At 34.2% G+C, this 24,438-nt stretch overlaps 1 protein-coding gene across 1 annotated transcript in view; it reads right to left on the bottom strand.

Moving 5' to 3' along the window:
• The window catches only part of LOC136292507 (formin-like), a 128,430-nt gene that overhangs the window by 81,171 nt on the left and 22,821 nt on the right, over window positions 1–24,438 (bottom strand). The window contains exons 4-5 of the mRNA XM_066188309.1: window positions 7,161–7,924; window positions 3,390–3,540 (exon numbers count right to left, since the gene is read on the bottom strand). Of these exons, the coding sequence (XP_066044406.1) occupies window positions 3,390–3,540; window positions 7,161–7,924 (915 nt within the window). The remainder of the gene's footprint in view (window positions 1–3,389; window positions 3,541–7,160; window positions 7,925–24,438) is intronic.

The raw sequence follows: 24,438 nt of genomic DNA, 5'->3' as shown, positions 1-24,438 counted from the left end.
AGAATCAATCAGGTTGGAAGAGATTCCTGACATCAAGTCCAACCTGTGACTGAACACCACCATGTCAACCAGACCATGGCACTGAGTACCACTGTCAGTCTTTCATTAAACACCTCCAGGGACAGTGACTCTGCCCCTTACTGGAGAGTCCATTCCAATGGCTAATCATCCTTTCTGTGAAGAAATTCTTCCTAATGTCCAACCTACACTTCCCCTAGTGCGGCTTATGTAGGATATTTGGACATTTCTGGCTGAAAATGGCAGGTGTCTACTAGCTGTAAGTAAAACTGTCTGTTGTTGCCATACGGTGTCTACTACCTGGAAAAATGGGTAAGAACAGAAGGAACTGAAATTTCTATAGGCTTTCCACAGAAGCATTCATTTCACAGCCTAAACGTACAGATTATTCCCACTTGGTTTCACAAAACTAATAATTCTGAGAATAAACGGAATAATATTGTTTTATTTGGGACTGCAAAAGAGCTAAATAAGAAACAATTACCCTCTAATTCTAAAGATATCATCTTACTTCCAATTGAAAAAGGAACTTGACTGTGAGGCACTGATGCAATTCTCATTCAAGGAGCAAAGTATTGAATAATCATGTTTTAATAAGCAGACCTGCACCATCTATTGGTCTGTCATTTCCCTAAATACCAAAAAGGCGGAACTTAGTTTGTATAAGATGCTATGAAATAGGGCATAGTTTGTGCAGAGAAGAGGTCGAATGCAGTGAGTGGGCCAGTCTTAACAGGTATCATTAAATAAAAAAGCTTAATTATTTCAAACACAATTACAACTTCATCACTGTACCTGTATCTTGCTCTGGAAGGTTGTTTTAGATAACATGAAAAGGAATTTATAAATAAGTCATTTATAAATGACAAAGCATCAGCTAAATCTGTAATATTTGATGAGTCTCATGAGATTCGTGTTTCTTAATGTTTACAGAAAGCATCTTTAACCAGACTATACAATGTGACACTGTTACCATTTTTAAGACCAGACAAGCAGATATTTAGGTACTGAAGCAAAAAAAGAGATTCTTGCTAAAACCCTAGTAGATATAATTGTTAGAAAAAAGGCAAGGAATTTTGAGACCCAAAAAAAGCACGAGTAACCAGAAATGAAATGAGCCAAATGGACAGCTTTCTATTGATCTACAGGAGCTCTCTGTTATTATCTACAAATAAACACTCCTGTAAGTTAATAAAATACCTTTCTACTAATTCATCATTTGCAGCCCACCAAGACTGATCCACTGGAGCCAGCCTGCAGATATCCGGGCTTTCAGAAAGACAAAGAAAAACACAGGACCATCTAAGAGGGCCAACGGTCTGTATAAACATTCAGCTGCTATTATGAGTTATTTAACTGAGAAAGGTGAAAAAACAGGATATACTAAAAGAAAATGCTTCTGTACTCAATTAAAATTTTCTTTGAATTCTAAAAGTGGATTTATTTTTTATTTTTAAATTGACCAAATGATGAAATGTTTCCCAGTACTGACCACAAGTTTTGTAAATTCTCATGGAAAAACCTACAGTTCCCATGGTTTGTAACGCCATCATCACAATCCCATCAGTTTTCCAAACTAAAGACATGGCAATACATATAATTCTGAATTTATTTCTTAGGGAATTTCTTTTTGTATTTTGTCACAGTACTTTAAAGGAACCTTTTTAATTTCATTAATTTCAGTAAAATATCCACTGTCTTAAGATAGTACCTTTACTTTTAATAACAAAGCAGAATAATTAAAACATTGATGGAAATAAAAAAGATGTCCTTGCATGAAAATATATTGGTTGTTCACAAGAAATAATGCATACTATTATATCAATATGTTCTTTGAGTATTATCCAATTCAATTTTAGACAAGCCAAGAGAAATCACCAAAAAACCATGCTGCTCAAACAATTAAGTTAGTTTACCAAGTAGCAAGGAAATGGAAAAGCCCAATTTCATCTTTCCGCATACACGGCTAATTCTGTACCTGGTTTGCTGTCACCCCCTTGGAGAAGTAGATACACTCCATTAATTACTGAGATTTTGAAATGAAAAGGGAACTATTTGTCCATATTGATTCCCCATTAAAGCTACAGTGATTAATAGTTCTTCATAGTAACCATGATTCTTCATAGTTCTTTAGAAACCTGTATCTCCTATTATATAATTACTTCTGAAAAAGGTAAATTAATGAAATATAAAAATAAATATTAGAAAGAAGGTGTAAGATATGTGAACTAATGGAATTTATGGATACAGCTGCTGCTATCACATTCACTTCAAGCATTTGTCAAGTAAAATATCTCAAAATATTTTTCACAGAGATGTTCACGCCCAACTTCAGTCTAATATTTGAAGGACTGTAACAATTATTTCTTTGGTGTGTATTTGCAAATGCCGGCATGTCCCCATCCAGGCCCTATTTTAAATTATTTACTATTTGCATGAATTTGAGTTCTATAAATTCTACAGCCTTACTGATACTTCTCATTAGCTGTTGCATTAAGACACAGTACAGGGAATTTGTGGTCAAAGATGTTCTGAAAAATCTGAGAGCACCAACACGTATACACGTTTCACGCTCTATTTACTATAAACTTGAAGGTAGCAAGCACAGCTCACATGCAAAGTGCCCTCTTGTGGTTCCAAGCAGGTAAACTCAAAGAGATTTAAAACAATAAATGTTTCAGTACTTTCTGATGTGTAATCGCACTGTTTTAGGAAAACAGTATTGATTATTATTCAGTTTAGAATTTTTCTGGCAGGAAATACTACTAATGGCATTTCCTTTTCCTATCTGCACATCCCAATTGGTAAATGTCAGCGGTCTCTGTAATGGATCATGTCTGAGGCAGACAATATCTGCACTATGGCAATGACACAGCTATTGCATGTGGGTTTGGCCATTAAAGACATGAATGTCCTGTCCCTTCCTGACACAACACCTTAGCTACACTGGGAAAAAATTTGGCATTCCTTATTCAAAATGTTGCTGAAAATGTTATTTTTCCAATAAAATTAATCTTAGTGGAAGAAAGGTTTGCTGGAGTAACTAATGACAGGCAATTATTATAAATCAGCTCAAGGGCAAATAATGGCCTGAACTACCACATATGAAATAGAACTTTAATTCTATTCTCCTACACAGTATTTTTTTCTGTCTCACTGGGATGTGGAACTTTCATTATCAAAGACAAAAAATCTGCCAAAGTACATAATAGCCCTGCATTCCCTAGCAAGAGAATTGAGATTGAATTAGCAATCCATAGTTTCCTTTCTTGCTCATTCACAAAAAATCCAAAAATTAAAAGGGAGTTTTCTCAAAATGAAAGACTAAACAGTAACAAACAAACAAAGACAAAGAAAGAAACAATAAATACCTTTTTGGCCTTGGTTTTCTTTTCGTAAGTCTCTGATAATGGTTTTCTTTTTTCCTGAGTGGTGTCTTTGGAGAATAAATATTCAAACTCAGTAGTGTCAAGTATATCAGGTTCTTCCAGTGATTCCCATAATGTTGGCATAGCAGTTTTCCTATAAAGGGAAAGGTAATGATAAAATTTCTAAACTTTATGAGAAACCATAATAGATCTAACCATAATAGATTAAAATCCATGATAGATTTAAACTCAAAGCAACACAAAGAGCATTCCTTTACTATACCTTGCTCTTGTAAGGAGTCAAACAGTTTTTCTCTTAGTTTTAGTTATTAATTTCAGCTATTTAGTCCACGCCTGCTAGGCTACAGAAATGCATCATTCATATTGTACCATTCTCTGTGCAACAATGGCAGCTTGTGCAAATACATGTCAAGAGATTTCTACCACTTCAACTAGGATTAGAAGTACTCCAATGTCAGCTTTTTTGAGAAATTCCCAGTAATCTGTTTAGACCTATGAAAGTAAACAATATCAACAAATAGTGAACAAACTTTATTCAAGCATATTTTAAGAGCATTTGGGGCAATTTGTATAGGACTTGATTTACTTCATGTTATCCACAGATGTTGTATGCTCATATTTATCCTCGTTGCAGTTCTCAGAAACTACAGTAATTATGTGGCTTATATCTTGGGAGACTAGCCAGTATTCTTCTCCATTCAACCAACTGCAAATTTTAAATGTAGATTTTCTATCCTTCTTTTTTTGCCTTCCAAGACCAGATTTAGTTTTGGATCAAGTTGGGAGCTTGTTTACACAATCCTCTAGTTTTATCTGGATTAGGAGAAAATAATATGTAGTGCTACAAACATTGTACATCAATTTTGAAAGGGCTTTGTTTCAAACTTTCCATGTTTCAGGAAATAATGCGGGACAAAACTTCTGAGTATTCTTGTCTGTTTATCAGTAGAAGGTGGGACCACTTCTTCCAGCAGATGTCACTAAAAGGCAGTGAAATTATTTGCAATTTAAAAAAAGTGATGAAATCCACTATAAAATACAAATGGCCGATGTCACTAAACACAGATGTAATGTGCAACAAAATGGAATATCTACCAATTCCAAAGGAAAAAGGAACCAACTTTTTTTTTTTTTTTCAAAATTAGGATTTTTTTTTCTACTTAACATTTAACTGTCTATTATCATGTATGTTTAAGGAACTTTGCATTTTTTTCCATTATCATCTGTTGATGCAGCATATTACGTGTCACAAGACATGCTTAGAGCTCCACAGCTTCGTTCTTCCTGATATTAGTTATCATGTTAACAATACTGAAAAATAAAGGATTCTTCCTGGCTCTGCAACAAGAAGTCCTGGACAGTTTCTGATCTGAGCAGCAAATCCTTAAAGAAATTTCCAGTTCTAATACAGACCATGAAAATGCTGGACATTACATTTGGTGACCAGTAGTTTATCAGAATGCTACGAATTATACCTTACCTTGCAAAAGCGTGGTGAACCAGCACTACTTCAGAAAGAAAACTTTTATGTCATTGATTCAACAGGAAGAATTAGAATGAAGTCTATTTATGGACCAACTATTGATTCACTATAAAAAAATTAAGCTGAAGAAATACTGGGAAAGTAAAACCAAAATGTTCAAGCCTCCTGCTACAAAATATCTCAATTCTGAAAAATTTTGAGTTTCAGAAAATTTTAATTATTTTTAATTCTAAAAAACTAAGAATATACAACTGATGTTTCACTAATTTCTTTGTTCCTGTCAAATATTTTATATAAAATATTAACACCTTACAATGTTTTATTACACCAGAATAATGGTACTTTCTCATCAAAATAAATTCAGAGCTGTAAAGTAAAATAATACTCATACTTAAATCCACTTTACTGTAGATATTTACTTCTAAGTGTTAAATATAGTAAAGAAACCTGTAAATAAAATATTATTATAATATTAAATAATTTAAATACACAATTTAAAAAATATAATTATTACAGGATAAATAAAGTATAATAAATAATTTATAAAAATTCACAATGTATTACAGTATATAATATAATCACACTATATAATACTGTATGTAATATACTGCATGTATATATTATATAGCAATATAATATTATGATGTGTTATGACTGTAGGCCATATATAGTAACATAATTTAACTTATTAAAATGTTTATATTTATCATCTTGGTAACTGCTGCTAGGGTAATGTAATTTTGAACACAGATAATAATGATTCAGACTTCAAGACCTAAATAATAATGTAACTTCATTATTTGCATTAATGCAGGACGTGAATTAATAAACAGCTCTTCATTAAAATAAAAAAGTCTGTGTCACTTAAGCATCCCTCTAAAATCCTTTCTGATCTATCCCTTCTAATGAGCTCCATATTTCAGTAATAAACAAAGAAGAAAAGTCAGAATCAGTCAAATCCAAAAGAGCAGCTGAGTAGCTGTGGTAGTAAGGTATTAATGCTGGTTCAGAAAGTGTAATTGGTAGAACTGTTTTACTCCTGTCAGCTAAATAAACAGGCAGCATAAACAAAGATTGTAGGATCATTTCAAAAAACCTGGCCAAAAATTGTTTATTTATGCCTGTTCACCAAATTACCACTTACAAACTAATCAATAAAATGGTATATTTCGTAGTAACTTTGGATTTGGTACAACAGAATACACTACTAGAATACTGTTATAGAACCACAGAATGACCTGGGTTGAAAGAACTTTGAAGATCATCTCATTCCAACCCCTTGCCATGGTCAGGAACAACCTCCACTAGACCAGGCTGTACAGTGCCCATCCAATCTGGCCTTAAGCACTTCCAGGAAAGAGGCACACGCAGCTAGCTCCTACTGGAAACCTTTCAGCGCCTCACCACTATCAAAGTAAAGCATTTCTTCCTTACATTCCATCTAAATCTACCTCCTCTATTCCACAGATCCTACTGATACTGGGAGCTACTCCAACTGACATGCAGGACCTTGCACTTGGCCTTGTTTGTAGTCTCACTACTCAAGCGTATCAAGGTCCTCCTGGATGGCATCCCTCCCTCAAGCACATTCTATCAAGATTCTACCCCTGCACTAAATAATAGAAAGGTGGGTAGGTTTTTTTTTTTTAATTTTATATCTATTTTTTTTTTTAAGCTGTAAGAGGTCTCCATCGGGACTGAGACTTGTCCATAATGGACACTTCATGCTACTGGTTGCTGAGCTGCTTATGTTTTTACATATGCTTTATTATTCCTGCTCAGACAGAATTACACAGAGAGATTAGGTTCCAGTTTAAATGTTTTGAGTTTCTAGAACTGGAATCACAGAGGATGACACAACAAAATTCTCTGGAGAGAGGATCACATGAAGTGCCTGGAAAGCAAAAAATGCAACTAAATTCTCCCCTGATCAAACTTTAACATTTCAATTCTAATTCTAACACAAACTTAATTAAAAAAAAAAAAATCTTTCTCTTGGCTATCCTTTTACCTTTTAGTCCTAAATCTGGGATGCACCCTGTCACTATAGCTATCCATGTATTGAATAATTGGGAAAAAAAACCCAAATAAAACATCTTGTTGCTGTGATGCAAAAAGTTTTCATTTATAATCCATACATTTTAAAACAACTGATTTTTTTCAGACTTCTAGAACTGACTAGTTTTGGTTTTTTTCTAGAATTATGTAAATTCCTTGTCTCTACACTGACCTGTAAGTAGCAACTCTAAGTCCAAGTAAATGTATTTTACCTGTTATCTTGCAATTGTATTCGTGTCCAATACAAAGGCTTCATGGGACGGCCAGGTTCAATGGCAGGTTTTCGAGGACCTTGGTTTGAAGATAAAGTGCTACTAAAAAAGAACCCAGGCCCAGGAGGTGGAGGGGGTGGAGGCAACCCAGATCCAGGCAGTGGAGGAGGAACAGGAGGTCCCAGCCCTGGAAGTGGTGGTGGTGGCGGTGGTGGTGGTGCTTGAAAGTTCCTACAGCCTTCAGAAAGTGGAGGTGGCAGTGGTGGACCAGATCCAAACTGAGATGTCAGTGAAGTCAGACCCACTGGCAAAGGTGGTGGCGGAGGAACTACAGAGGACAGCGAAGAATCAGGAAGGGGAGGAGGTGGCGGTGGAGGAGGCAGCATTTGTTTTGGTTGACAAGACAAGACACTTTCTGATGACTGTACATTGTAATTGTCCTTATTTTCACTTTGGGCAGATATACTATGTGTCAAAGAAGAAATATTAAGCTTTTTGGGTACTATTTGGTTATTTTTCACACCTCTGTTATCTTCTTCACTGGGCTTTATGAAAGTTTCTCTGTCAGTCTGTATACATACATTTCGGTATGCCTTTGGCGGGTTATCATCTTCAGTAGAAACACCAATATCCTTTGCTTTTTCATTTCTTCTGTTTAATTTATTATCAAGTTCATTCTTCAGATGTGCAATGGTTTCCTCAAGCTGAGCGGTTGAGACAGCATGTTCTCCACGAATATGGAATACCCTGAGTTCAAACTGAGACTGCAGAGCAACAAGAAAAAAACGCTTAGTGCAAGTATTTTTCTGAAGTGTTTATTTTGTAGTCTATTAAAAATCTTCACATTTAAACTATTTTCTTACATTGAACAAAGTGGGAAACACTTCCCTTTCCCAGTTCTAAGTGGTTTTATTGCAAGCTATTACATAACTGGACAATTATTAATCTTTAAAGAAATGTAAGCAGGATGCATTACAGCAAAATATATTTTTTAAGTAAAAATCAAGAACATCAATTTGGGCAAATTCTAAGTTGTACTTTATCTTTAAGCAAACTTACCAGTTTACAATTGAATGCAATAATTAATGGTATATTATGGAAAAAAGGTACCTTTTTCAAAAGTTATTCTATATTATGTCATGAGTTCATTGCTTATTTCATTTCATAAATATGTCATATATACATATATAGAGAGAGAAAACAGGAAGTAAAAAATAGATTAAACACAACAGAAGTTGAAATTAATTCCAGATAAAACATTAAATAAAGTAATATCTCAATCTGTTAGGCATTATCATCAATAAAATTCATAGAGATAAACAAGAATTCTTCAAGTTTATCTCTACTATTAGATTAAAATTGCATTTCTTCCAAATATAATTTAATCTACAATTCAGGAAAATAAACATTAGAACCAAGAGAATCAAGAGGATTTCACTGGATAAGTAAGTAAGGAAGGAAACGCCCCCCCCCCACTTTTCTTACCATATGTCAGAAAGACAGAAAACATTTGGCACAGAAATATCTCCTTTAAAAAATCCAATACAATCCAATACTGCTATTCCAGGTTATTAGAACCCTACAAGTTATTTTCTGTTTTGCCATGATACTATCAGGCTGCTGGCTGATATTACCATGATTCTTTGCAAGGCAATGACTCCTGAAAGAGAAATTTTCATGGTTCTTTCAGGATCCCGCTACAAAAGGGAAACCAACCTTTTAACAGAAAGAGCTAATGAGCTGTGATTCTCCCAAATTCCTACAGGCACAGGAATTTACGCTTAAAATTCCCATGCAGTGCTTGTCAGAAGTGGCAACATAGCACTCCCTACTTATCATTCCAATTTGACTGTAGTTTAAAAGTCTTACAGAGAGAATCAAACAGATTTGCATTGAAAATAACCCAATTTCTATTAGTTTTATAGACTACTCAGAACAAATATGTATAATAGAAGACATTTAGTTAGCTTTTTTCCTTTTCCTACTATTATTCTATTGGCACTCATCTTCATTATTAGCTCAATTCAACTATCACAAGATTTTCTGCCATCTGAATTGCTCCAAAGAAACTGCCTTTCTTTTAAAACTTGGCTTACTGATCCATAAATGAGGTAATGAAGCAAGTTTGCCTTAAGGAATTTAACTGTTGCAGTTCTTTTTATCATAGTACTTTGCTCGTATTGGACATCAAAACTCCCTCACAGAACAATTTACTTTGAACGTTAAAGATTTTCCCAGCAGTAAATCTGAAGCCACCTTAAAAACACACTGTAAAACAAGCACAGTATCTAACAAAACTATTTATTACATTTAAATGGGCACAAAAGCAACTGTGTTAGTATTATAAGCCTTTCCAAATACAGATATTCAGTTTTAATTTACAATATAAAACTGGTAGTTTGAAGTCAAAAATATATTTGAGGTGAAAGAATGAAAAGCAAGAACAAACATGAAACTTTAACATTTTCAGAATAATTTTCTGCAACTTGAAAAAAAAGCTCATAAACATGAATTAAAGCTAAAATTACTAAGCATTAGTAATTACAAAAAATATGTAATACCTCTATTTAGTAATAAGAAATTAAACAATTTTTTTATTTTCGTTACTTTTCATCTCAAAGTAAGTCTTATTCACCAAAGCAAGATTACCTTATATACCTATGATAATACTTTCAATAAAAGTGTCAAGGACACGAATATTATTACGTACTATTTTTTATCTATTTGCATAAATAATACATACATATTCTTAATAAAGGTCTGCTTCCTGGAAAATATTTCTTAAAATGAGATTAAATGCTCTAAAGTCATATGATGAATCAAAGGGAGAGCAAATTTCATCAGAATGTAACAGTTTGGTCACAACTATTTTAGGCAAGATGAAATGGAAAAATATTTCAGCAGGAAACAAGATATTCGATGGAGGGTAAGTATGGAAAGAAGGCTGGTGGAGCATAAGGTATTAGAAGGCAGCTGAAACTAAAGCTTAGAAAGCCACCCTATGCCTGAATGAACATGATTTATTTCAGAAGAAGGGTATAGGATTTTGAAACCTATCAAAAAAATTTCTGTAAAAATTTCTGTATAAAATGAAAGCAAGACACTACAAAGAGCAATGTGGGAGATGTTCATCAGCAAGCTTTAAATACAAAGGATACCAGGTTTTTTTTCATTTGAAAACTGCACTTGCCACTTTGCTGACTGGTAGAGAAGCCTGTTTGCTTGCTTCCCAGCACCACTCATTTAAGAAATCCTGATTGTATAGCTACATTCAATACCAAATCAACTACTGCAAGGAACATATTTCTATTTCCTTGTCCATTTCATTTTCTTGCAGCAATAATCTGCTTTTTCAGAGACTATCAAATTAAGCCCTCAAGCCTTGGTCTGTTGAGGTTCTCTGGCCTTCCACTGTATCACGGACTCTTGCCAGTCAGCCACTGACATATTACTTCCTCTCCTGTACATAAACACACACAAAATTGATACAGCTGCCTAAATTTCCATTACAGTAGAGATAAATTTTTTCCACATTACTGCTACAAATCTAATGTTTGAGGCACGAATATTTCAATAAAGTTTTATTATTATTTTCTCTTCATACTGCTAGCTTAAAAGAAAAAGCCCTAATGTGCTGAAATCAGATTTCAATCATCAGTTTGAAAGTACTTTTTGAGTATCTTAAGCCAAATTCATACAACAATGTGCTAATGAAAAAGTTGCCTTACTTTGGTACAATCTTTCTTGTATTAATTGTCAATATTAAATAGGCAAACAATACTATGCTAGTAAGCTGAAGTACAGTGTTAAAAATCAGAATTCACAATATTTTTATCAGACAAGGAAACAGTCTGAAAATACATTCAACAATTCAAGAAACAGTGCTGCAGTGTACAGAGCCACAGAAGGGATTGATCAGTGGTATGGCACTTCTAAGGGAAAAGGATCTGCGAAGGACAGCACATCACAGACTGACTGAGTCAACCCTGTACCAGGATAAAAAGAATTGTCATATGCAAGAAAGTAATCTATGTGCTTTATCCAGTACTAAAAGCTGTGTGTTTTTTCAGGTTAAGAGAAATTCTGTGTCTGTGTTCATGATCACTGCTATTGAAATTCGGGGCAGCTCATTTGGTCTTAATTTTCTAGGTTCAATCAACAATGCCTTTTGTCTCCACCTCACCCTTACTGGATAATGCTCCCCTTGTTTCTTTAGTTTCTTTCTGTTTCCATTGCTCAAAAGTACTTTCAGTGAACGCTTAAACTTCCTTTGCAAGATGTGATTCAGCTTGAGTGTTGTCAAATACCCTTTTCTATTCTGAAGTCTAAAACTAGCCCTTCTGGCTAATGTACCTCTTCTTCCTTCCTTCCATGGCTCTCTGCTTCCACCCAATACCCATTTTGAAGAGGCTGAATAAACAGGCAGTTCTATCTATCTTGATAAAATGTCTTTTGCTTTCAAATCTGTTCTTGCTCGGAATGCAGGCTTTTTTGCACCTCCGATTCTGACTAAAGAAAAGGTTCTTACCTACTTTGCTTTTCAAGCCTCACTAGTGCAGTTATACTTACAAATTAGTTTCTTTTAACTTGAGATTTGTCTGGTATCTGCCATTGAAATGGACATGATCCATTTTCCTTGGGTAAAATCAATTCACCAAGCAAGTGACCCAGTTGACTCTCAGATCCCATGAACACAGACATTTATATTTAAGCTTAGAAGGCCTGTGTTACCCTCTTCCTAAAGAATTATTTCTGTTAAAGGGTAAAATAAAAGCCACCCCTAAGAGAAAAAAAATTACTCATCTTTACTAAAAATACATAGTGTCAGAGGATTATGTGAATATCCAAGAATACTAATACAGTGTAACCTGGAAAACAACAGGAGTGTTTGGATTGGATTCCCAGTGTCTTCCTGTTCTCTCCCTTTACACCCATCCTTCCGGTGTGCGTTTCCAGTGACCTCCTTTTGGCACCTGCTAAGTGACTTGACACAGCACAGAGAAAAAAAGGCAAAATATATTTTCTGACAATGCCAACAACTCAGCCTTGGTCCCATGGGACCCAGGAAATGATGAAGCCTATGCTCAAGGAAGAAAAATTCCAAATATTGAATCAATGTACAATACTGCCATTAACCATTAAAGTATCCGATGATAAATCATAAATTAATCACAAAAGCAAAAGACTAAATCCTCTCATTCATGTAACCAACAGGTTGTCTAAATGTCTTTGAAATGATAATGTGGATTGACATGGACAAATCTCAACACCAATATGACAGCTTTTCTCTCTGCTCTGATAGGTGAGAGAAAGATTACAGTCTCATTTAATACAGTCAGTATAGTCAATTCAAGTCAATTAAATGCAAACAACTGGAGTATATTTGTTGTTGTTTCACTTCTTTATATAATGTGATTTTATGTGAACAAAAAAACCTTTTTAACCATGACACAGAACTGCTTTAATATGAAAAGCTGTAGAAGAATTCGTATGTATGGACACAGGGAAAGTATAAATTTCTACAGCAACCTACATTCAAAAAACAGTTGCTAACTTATTAGTCAAGATTTATTTGCACCATAAATGTTTAAAAATCCTGAGAATTTTAACAGTAAAACATTAAAAAAAGTTCCCTAAAACACTGTTCAGAGCAAGCAATATGCAGACCCTTTGCTTTGAAACTACCAAGTTCATGCTCCAATGTCAATGCCTAATACTTTTTCACTAGCATTTACAGTGTAATTCTACTCTGAAAAGTGACTGTGTAAAAATGACACATATTTAATGAACAAAGCTGTTCTAGGTATATCAGAGACAGACCTCTTCTTTAACTGAGAAACACACACTTTTACAAGTTTTTACTCTAATTAGAGTGAAAAAATAACATATTAGAGAGAAAGTGAGCTTGATTTTATTCCCTTCTCTAACTTTTATACAGTGATTGTTACATCTAATTAGTTACTTATGCCAAGCCATGAAAATAAAAAAAGTGGGAACAAAGAAGACACAAAGTATCCAGGGATATAGTTAGTAGATGTGGGCATGTTCCAGTGAGGAGGATATTAATAAAGCAAAAAGAAAAATAAAAGATAAGAATTACTGAGTTGCCAATTAAAAGCTCTTTAAAATATACTTTACAGCTTTTTTTCTTAATATTATTTTAGCCATCAAAGTAGTGTGCACAGACAAGAGAGGAAAAATAAACTTTTCAGAGAGAGCCTCTAACTTGGTTTTGTTCATTCTAAGTAATTTAATCCTCAGTTTTTGGAAGAGTTCACACTTTTTTTATTCTATTGTGTTGACAAAAGAAAAGAAGTGCTTTTTTGTTGAATCTCTGTCCTTGAAAAAACATACATTTGTTTTAAATTTTAACAACAATCAGAGATTTAGCAAAGGATTTCTCCACAGGGAAAAAAAAAAGTTGAGCCCATGCCAGTTTACACAAAATAAAAATTCCTCTCTAACAAATACCTCAACAAACATAACAATTACATATGGTATATCATTGTCAAGGGCATATAGTAAGGATCGTTCCTGCACTTCACAGCAAAAAAAGTAACGACTGACCATTCTCAAATACTCCCAGATCTCTAAATATTTGTGTAGGTAATGCATACAGAGTCCAATTATCTTTCCAATTTAAAAATAATAAATACATAGTTTTATAGAGGAAATGTAGCAAAAGTAGCTGGGACAAAAGACAAACCCCCCAGCTACTTCCTACTCATTGTCCTTACAGATCCACTGGACTCAGTATGTACAAGTAGACAGTAGAATACAGTGGGAACAGGAATTGAATCAGACACATGGAGTGATCCTTGGGTGTCCCAGGCAGGGCCAAGAGCTGAACTTGATGATCCTCATGGGTCCCTACAACTCAGCATATTCTATGACTCTGGGATTCTGGATCTTTCACACTAGTGATAAACTTCCAATGACCTCCTATGTATAAGGTAACAAACACACTTCCATTTTTATCACTATCAGAAGAGTATAAACAGCATGCAGAGCAGACCTATGAGACAAGGATACTGTAGATGTGTTCTGACCAGGATGATGTATTTTAAGAGACTATTTCATACAAGATACAAACTGCCCCTTGCATTATGGGCTGCACAGAGTCCTATATTCTTTTAAGCTCCAGCATCTTCTCTTGCTGCTCTTTGTGAACCTTCCATTATCTCTTAATATTTTGTGCTCTTTTCCGTGCTCTTCAGAGTGATCTCAAAGTTGCTTTAAAGTTTGCTTTCCTCATCTTGACTGCCTTGCATCTGCTCTGTAAATGTTTCTGTCAAGTAGCATTAATCTAGGTATTGTTTCCTGCACATACACACATCCTTCCTTCAGTCCTTTCATGGTTAAGAACTACCATCCAACCATTTTAGATTACACGAATGAACTCACTTGGAGAACTTTTGTTATACAATACATAGCTCACAACAGCTCATCTCTAGTTCTTTTTCTACAGCTGTCCTACATACATGTGACTTTACTCAGATCAACCCACTTAAAAAGGGTAAATAATTTCTCCATAACTTCTAATTAAATAATCAGATAGAACCCTTGATGTGCCCTTAAAATTTCTTGGCAATCTTTCAAGATCCTGCAAGTATTATGAATCCAAATATATGGAAAAATATCTCTAATGATGGCCATTTTACTCCACAGCACACTCCACATTTATGGATCCTATTATGTCCACTTCATCACGCAGCAAGTGATGTACTTTACTGTGGAATCTCTGTGCCTACAGAGGAATCTCACTGGAATCTAAATTCTTCTTGCAATGTATTTATATCAAAAAGAAAATTATTAATGCCTTGGATTCACAAACTTCTTACCATAGGCACATTTGCTAAAAAATGTCATTTCTTGTGACAAATGATAAAAAAACCTCCGAAAAGCTAGACTAAATAAAACCTATTAAAGCCAACTGTTAACAATATGTGCTTAAAGGGGTAAATTTCAGGTTATTAATAAACATTAACAATAGATAATTTAACATTTTATGTAGATTTTAAATGTTTAGTCCGTAACTTATAAAATTCCCAATAACACTAAAGCTTCTCATTTGAATGAATGTTCTTATAAATAATAAACCCATGAAAATATTCAACAAACGACAACCAGTTTAAGCCTGCATGTATGTCAGGAAGCAGTGAATTCCCAGAAAATGGAATACCACACACACTAGAATTTGCCAAAAAAGCCATGTACAGTAGCTACCTGTCACGCCATGCAAAAGGGAACAATTCTTGTAGAAAGACAAGTTGATTCTTCTATGTATTGATTCTTTCTAAATGTAAGATAGCTTATGCTAGGAAAAATAAATCCTACATAATATGTAAAAAATGGGTATACAGCTAAATTGAGTCCAACCTAAATTTCTAGGAAAACGTAATTTTGTGGACAATTTAATTGGCAAAATCTCTAAATATTGTTAAACTCTGCTAAACATTTAAATTCTGCAAAACGGAATGAGGTGACTCAGCATGCAACACACCAATAAATGTATATGATACACTGCGTGCAAATTTCTCTGAGGCTAAGCTAATGAAAGAATGAAACCACCCCATAAGCTAAGAATTATTTTCAAATTTTGTTGAACTAGGACCATGAACAGTTAACATGCAAAATGCAAACATTCCTCTCCTATCACAAACTTTGCAGTTACTACCCTACTCTGCTTCTCACTTGTAGCTGCTACCTTAGTCTTAGGACAGCCTCAGTAACTATGTGTGTATAGGTACAAAAATACTAATACCTATTCTCTGCAGTGTGCAGAAGATCATATGCAAGGAGGAAAAAAACCTCCCTGAATAATGCTAATAAAATACTTTAAAATACAATATGTAGAAATTTAGACTGATAATTAAAATTTTATATAAATACTTTGTTTAGGTGATATATTTGAGATAAGTTGCAGTATTTCTCAACTGCCAGGGAAATTACATGAATCATTATGTGGCATATTTTACATCTGGCACATAAAATGTGAAAACAATGCAAAAAATGGCTGAAAACAAGATGAAGATGAAGATGAAGTTTCAGTGACAAAAACTACAGAGGCAGTATGGATCCAATAAGAAAACTGATTGTAGTAAAGAGCAAGTTGTTTCTGATCTTGGGAGAATGTTTTCGGACACCTAACAGCTTTTTTATTACTGTGGCTGATTAAAATGAAAAGCCCTACTACTAAAATGTTCTTTTTGATGAGGTTTTTTGCCATGAACTATAGACCTTGCAGTCCAGTGGGATACAAATCCTTTGATCCTGTGCAGTCACATAAATTCAAAGTCGTAAACCAACATTGAATTTGATTTTATTAGTGTGGCTGATGTTGCCAGAATTGTAATGCAACCTTGCTTTTCTTCTCTTTTCTTCCTTTTCTTTCGGGGAGGGGATGGAAAAGAGAGTTTACTGTCAACATTGCTTCACCATATAAAGAACTAATTTCTTTGGCAACCAGGCTACAAGGTCAGGCATTATAACAAAGCTTTGTAACTATATAGGAAAGCAATGATATCTGTTGCTAAATTGAAACTTATATAACCAATAACCAATTATTTGGATTAAGCAAAAGCTGAAGCGAAAAGCATTATTAGTAAAGCACATGGAAAACAGTAACCAAAGATAAAGTTAGATATCTAATGAAGGATAATAAGCAGCAATGAATACTTCTTAACAGGAATTATTCAGCCAAATAGAGCCATGAAAATAAAAAAAAAAGTAACTCTACACTTTTAGAAACTGACAATTTTCATTCTTCGTAATGAAAGTAATTTTTTTCTGAAAGTTCTAAGAATTTTTAAAGATGATTACCCTCTCCACCAAAATAGTGTTTTCATGTGCAATCAAAACAACAAAAAAGAGATTCTACACAGATAGACACAATTATAAGATCAATTATGGAAATGACTCTGTGTAAATGACACACCTACTTTAAGCTGACATATACTACACGTTAATTATGCATCACCACACTACTCTAGACATTCCCATTATAGAATTCGAAAAAAATATTGTACATGAAAATATCTTGGAAAAACCAGCTTTGATCAAATACTCAAAAGGGAGCAATCAGAACAATCATAATTTTATCTCTTTCCATCAATGCTTCCATATAGTGCAGCTATGCAGAAACTTTCTCTTCTACAGAACTCATTAAGTGAACATGATGGGAGATATTCCTGACAAAAGATAAAAACTGAATAATGGAAATGCAACAAGCTTTTAAGACTTCTGCATTATGTGTGCTGAAGCTGAAAGTTATGTAAGAACAAAGTGTGGACCCTCAGAAAGAGACACAACATCAGTATAGTAAAGGCATGATAATACTGACTTTGAAAAAGAGATTCTACACTTGCTCAAACTGCAAAACTCCTGCAAGATGAGTTACAAGTCATTTTAGTCAGATTCCTTCAAGTAGTCACCAATGATAAATCATCTTTTACAAAAAACTATCTTGAGATTCTGGGATCCAAAGTATAGTTTCAAAGTGATTTAAAAATGAACTCTGACTGAACATAGATGCAAATGTAAGCATCCCAATGAATCTGTTATACCTGAGGTCTGTGAATAGTAAGACTACATGCCTATCCTAACACACATTGTAATGTCCAATTTATACTTAAAACATCCTGGCAAGTTAAAGCTTATGACAGTAGAAAAAGATTTTATGAAATACTTCTATTCAGATCAAATCTTGACTAATAAAGCAAGGGAGAGTGTCGCCCACTGACCAACGGAAATAAAATCAAATACTGAATGGACCATATTCAATCCAGGATACATATTCTAGACAAAATTGCCCACATATAAGTAAAACTTGTATTGTGATCCCAGACCCAAGTCTTTGCAATCTATCTCCTACTGTCTTCTGTCCTTATTGCCAGGCTACCTCTTTTGCCCTTCATCTTGCCAGTGTAGTGTCTCAAGACTGTATGCCACCAGGACTGCCAGTCCTAGTATCTCTACTCACTATTTTTCACCTGAAATTGTACCTTTCATATCTCCATACCTATGTCCAGTTCTTGACGTCTGCTTTGCTTTGCAGTGGGGTTTCCTTCACATTGCCTAACCATCAATAAGGGGACCAGGGGACAGATGTTCATTTTGAAAGCATCCTCTGAAGGGTGATCCCCACCTAATCAGGAGTAACTTGTGGAAACCATTAATCAGTGGAACTTAGTCTTGACCCAGTGTTATTTTATAACAACTGTGGTGGCTTTGGGGAAATAGCAATTGAAAGTCTGTTTAACACCAGAAGATGTAATCAATGATCACTAGATATGCAACATCAAAAGCTGCTAAAATCTGATCTTTACTGAACATGAGAAAAAACAGCTTTATTTTAAAAATTTATACTTTCAATTTCAGACAGGATTTCCCTTTATCAGCAAAATGTTCATCCTTGACAGACTTGTCCATGTTCTAAAACCAGGAATATTAGAACTATGTCTTTAATTCAGAAAAAAATGCCTTACAGCTACTAGATTTAAACAAATATCTAGTGTAGTAAATTTCAAAGTGCAGATAATTTTGGCAAGAAAGTGGGGGTACATATTTTCAAAATAAAAATGGTAACTTTGATACTACTTATTTTTAATGGCTTTTATAATTCAGCGATGACACTTCAATTAATTTCTCTTGTATACAATTGTTTCCTGCGTTACAGAGGTCTTCAGTATCTGTGAAAATAAAATGTCATCTTGTTCAAAGTGTGTGCTCTACTTAATCATCCTGACTGCATAACATATTCACTTGAGGCAAGGTGATGGGATAAATTAACTTCCATAAACTATGAAAAATGCAGCAGGTTATAATGAATTTTAAGAGTTTTGTTTTAGCCCTAATTAAGCTGAATGTCTTCTAATGTGTCTAAATTTGAGCAGGAACTCAGTCTTGCTGAAGTTTTAATGCTATAAATTGTCCTGCTCTGTGCACATTTTAACTATGTACTACCATGTCCATGTGCTGAAATAAAGAGATTTTCACTGTCTTCAATACAGGGAATTTGGTCTGTGGTAACTTCTTAAATAAACAAGAGAATCCTTGGATCAACATGTGGAATTAACAGCATTCTGCAGCTGACACGAAGTTTAAACAATCCAAGTCTCACAGCGAAATTGCATTGAAAATAACAGAATGGCAATATGGCAAGTGGCCATATTGAAAAAAACCCACAACACAAGGAAGGAAAAATCTTCTGGGATATTCAAGCTATCTTGTAAGAAAATAATAACAACGTAAAACACGTTGTTAAAGGAAAATAAGGATGAAAAGCATACATTGCATCAAAAATATGACAAACAGGAAGTCAATGAAGGAGAAGAAGCGTATTTGCCTATTTTAAGTATCAGAGCACAGTAAGGATGCTTGTCATTAAGAACTTGATTGTAGAGAATGACTTGAATATAGAAACTGTAATGTGCAAATTTTTAAAACATTAACTAAACACTGAACTGGGGAATATCTTCACCTAACATGAAGAATCATTCCAAGCTTCCTTTCTCAATGAAGATGAAATTGTCAAATGGTTCCAAAGAGATTAATGCTGCTTTGCTGTAGAAAGTTACTGTTTTATTGCTCCTGTCATTTGTTCCCTAGTCTACTTTACCTTCTCTAGCAGTGGCTATGCAAATTTTTCAGTGCAGGAAGATTTTTTTTCCTGCTGGGACTTTACTATTTTAGGAAAAGCAAACTTTAAAGATAATGTTGCTGCCATTGTCTGGGAGCCTCAGGAATTTTGAAACCAGTATTTTAATACAATTTCATAGGAGTTCAGTCTCTTTTTTCTCGTAACTTTTATGCTTTTTTCAGTCTTTACATTTTCTCCTCCCTTGCATCACAGAGGCTCTGCAGTGAACAGGGGAGAACTCCTTCAAGAGGACAAAGTAACCAAGCAGATTCATAAAGGCACACAGTACACGCACGGTGGTGTAACCATACATTTAGCAGCTGAAAGGCTGAAACATTTCAAGTTAGGCAAGATTAGTATCAATAATTAACCACAAGCTGGGAAACCTTCATCAGTTCACCACATGGAAATGCTGAAAAGCCTGAACAGCTCATTAGGAAAGACTGACTAATAAACCTTTGCTGACCTTGGCTGCTCCTGTGAGCTGCAACTCCACCAGAGAGAGAAATGTACACGATACAGATTTTCTTCTATGTGCGTGCCGGAATACGAAAATAAAACAGAGAACGATGAAAGCAGCCAGTGACCTTATGGATGCATTTCATCTTGTAAAAGTTAAAACAACAATCTCAGCACCCTGAACCAAAATCTTATTACCAGAAGTCAGCATATATCCACATATATTCAAAAGTTTTGGGTTTTATAAGTTGTGTGGCATATCAAAGCTTTCAACACTATTCATCATTGGACCTCATATCTTAATAGTGATTTCAAAACATAGTGACTTCTGACAAATCATGATATCCCTGTCCCATGCAAGAATTCACACGTGCACACACAAAACTAAGGGAAAAAAAAATAAATCTTTTTCTCCAGAAAGGTACAATAAAAATCCTTAAGAGCATCCAGGTCAGATTTCTTTCAATTTAATCTGCTGAAAAGTATTCCAGTTTGTTGTAATAGTCTACCTATTAAAAAAAATAGATTTAGGCAAATCAAAATATTGTAAAATGCTCTGATTTGGTGTTAAAACATCCAATTTGTGAAATCTGCTCAAAAGTATTCCAGTTTGTTGTAATAGTCTACCTATAAAAAAATAGATTTAGGCAAATTAATATTTTGCATAATGTTTTGGTGTTAAAACATTAGATTTGTGATGTACGCTCTGAAGCTGAAATGAAGTTTTATTTTACATCTAAGTAAAAGACATTTTAAATTGTCAAAATAAAACTGAAATCACCCACTTCTATAAAGAGGTATTTTGATAAGCATTCTGGCATACAAGAGCTTTCAATACTATTTACCATTGCCTCCCACAGTTGAATTAAAACTTCCAAAATGTTGCAGAGAGAAGCAGCACCTTTTGTTATAGTCATGTTATAAGTAAAGAGCAATGGAAGCATTCATAAATGGAAGCATACTGACCATGAGGGAAAACAAATGAGAAGGTGAAAAGACAAAGAGACAAGGAAGGACTTAATAAGTATGAGACATGAAAAAACAGATTTGTAAAAGAATGAAATGGTCATCACAGAGCTAGAGCTTTATTACTTAATAAAACCTTAAATGCTTTATGCCTTTGCAGTCTCAGTACAAAATAAAAATAAATGATCTTTAAATTATCAGATAATTTTGACTGGTGCTATGACTTTTCCTTTCACATTCCTTTTTCTTCTTTTCTTCATTCTTTTTCAATGCTTTCTGGGGCACTTTGAGGCACTGGTCTTCAATCTCAATTTATGATATGAAATAGTTTTCAAAGTTAAGGAAGTTCTTCTGTGAAAAGGAAATTACTTTCTACCCACTTCTACATTTCAGCTCTTAGAACCTTCTCAAAAAAGCAAAAAAGTAAAAATGCAAACATTACCAAGGAGGCCACAAAGGTCACTATGAACACCTCATGATACATTCTTCTCTAAATGAGGCCAGCTTGTTGTTTCTTAATGTCATGGGCAGCAACTACACATTGGGCAGCCTTATACCAACTACATTACCAGTGACTATTTCTTAAGTTTCAATAATATGTTTAAAAGTGTGATAGATGCCACTATACAGGTATTTCTTTCTAAAATTTGCCATGAGATATTTTAAGAGATGTAAAAATAGGATTTTATTATATAATATTTATTGAATAATTTATGAGCTTGCTATAGTAAATTTTTTGTCAAATACCTATTAATATTTCTCACACTGTATTATATTACACACATTATGTGATCCTATTACGTAATATAAAAGCCTGAAGATGCTAATATTCTCAGTTTGGAAATATATAAAAGATCTTGTGAGCTGGTGGAAGCCTAACGACCTGTACCAGAGAAAAACACCCATGCACAGGGTACAGGGTCATAGGACAGCTAATGACTTTCCTTCTATTTTCAAAAAGCAGTATGAAACTCCCACGTAACTAAAGATGAAGGGATATTTAGTACCTTTGTTCTAAAGGGAACAAGGAGACATTAGGGAAAAACTTAAATTTTTACTCATTTTACCAACTTCACTTATGGGAAAAAATATGGTGCACCCTCATGCAGCTATGTGTTGAGTTAAATATTAAGCATTGCAGAGAGACTATTGCCTTCAAATAAATTCCTTTCTTTCAGAAATCAGTAGTTCATTTACATTATTTTGATTTATGTTGTTGCCATCTACTTAGTTGGTTATTAACTACTCAAGATTTGGTTCTGCTGCACAAACACTATGAAGCTGTTGATAGCTACGACTTTTCGACTGAGCAACTTCAATTTTAGTTTCATAATGTGGAAGATAATTTCTGACCTGAAACTAAAGCAGATATACAGACAGCGGGCAGGATGTCACAACTCAGTTTAGAAGGAAGTATCAAATGTGCACACATTTCTGGGAACTTTTTCTGAAAGGCTCAGCTGACATCTAGTGGCAAGAACAGGGAAAGCAAAACACTTTACAGAACAGAAATCGTTCCATTATCTTTAAAATATATTATTCAGTATTTTGTAAATATTAAATGAAAAATTCAAGAAATCCTTGCAACAACAGCATTACCCTTCTTAGATATTACTTTCATGTGGATGATTCAGTTGAATTATACACATTAATTAACGCTTCAAGAATTATGTGTTATGCAGGTTGTTATGCAATAAGAGATGGTACAGATTTATTAGTAATTGACTTGGTGTAATACATGCTGTAATCTTAGTAAGTATACACATAAGTATATACATGACAAAAGCCGACCTCAAGTAACATCAAAAAAAGGAACAAAGCTTCAAGTTTTCATGATAAAATAAAGATGGCAAAATAAAATACAGTACAGCCATTCGCCCTCCTTACCCAGTGATTGTTGTGCACCTTTCAAGACTGCTACACTCACTGCAACTTCAGTCTCATAGATTCATCACCAGCCCCTACAAACTAGTGGTATGGGTAAAGCCCTGGCTGCACTACGGGTGTTCTGTATGAAGTTTATAGGAAATAAATACAGTGATGACAAATACTGAAGAATTAAAAACAATCTGGAATTCCTGTTCACATACCCAAGGAGAAAAACCCTATAAAAACAAAGAGTACAAAAGTATAGGGCACTTTCTAATGCTAAAGAATAAACATATCACTCACTTATAAGCCACTATACACAGGTTTCAAGGGACAGAATCTAGATAATGTTGCTTACTTTCACCTTCAGAGAATAGTCTAATAATGTTTTGAGAACTTTCCCATACATTTACCTTCCAGAACTTCTTAACATTTTTCTAGGCCTTTTAGGAATAACAAAGACTAAGGGTCTCATTCCTACCCTTTTTCAGAGAAAGTATGATAATCAAACCTTCTTCATAAACACCAGATACAGAATTTGGATCAGTTTGCAAAGAGCTGGTTGGGAGAAATTCCTGTCTGTAGGTTCCTCCAGTGCATAGCACAAAATCAGATTTAACCCAAGAATAGTTGGGACACCTACCATCGTATTTTTCTGTTATACCCTGAAAGAATAAAATGCAACAAATGACTGCTTTAAACTATTAAACAATTTCACTCCCCTATTGTATGTTCCCATTGAAATTTTATAATGTAAATTTCAATACTTCGCATTATACAATGTCATCTGCTTAATGACACAGTCAATGTAACAATGTACTGGATTTTCAGAATTCCTGTGTTAGTAAATCTGCTTATTTTCCATTCTATTTGCCTTAATGATGATAAAGGAAATACTGAATGTTTTGCAATTGATGACCTGTATACTAACGATTTAGCATATGAACCTGTATTAGAACACAGCGCAGCTATACTTAAGAATATATCATAACTGGTGAGAAAAGGAAGATGCTGGTCATTTTAACTAGGGGTGATCACCAAATTCAGTTGTACTGCCATTTAAGTTCCTGTTTTTATGATAAAAACACTTGCAATATTTCATTTTACTTACCACAGCCAAGGGGAATTGAGTTCTAATACCAAACTGTTATTTGATTTTGGTAACTAGTTGGTTAAATTTACACTTTAAAAGAGGAGACATCAGTACAGAGTTCTCAATACTAAACTTTCGAAAGTCTCACACATGTTTATTTTCCTTTTAAAATTACAGAAAACTGCTTCTACAGTAGTATGTTTCACTGAGATAGAGTAAGTAGTTAAACACCAGAACCAATGTAAAAATAC

The sequence above is a fragment of the Chamaea fasciata genome, unplaced genomic scaffold (assembly GCF_029207755.1).
Source record: "Chamaea fasciata isolate MVZ Bird 193981 ecotype frontalis unplaced genomic scaffold, bChaFas1.0.hap1 SCAF_7, whole genome shotgun sequence".
NCBI classification, from domain to species: Eukaryota; Metazoa; Chordata; class Aves; order Passeriformes; family Sylviidae; genus Chamaea; species Chamaea fasciata.
This window is presented reverse-complemented; position numbering and strand designations above follow the sequence as displayed.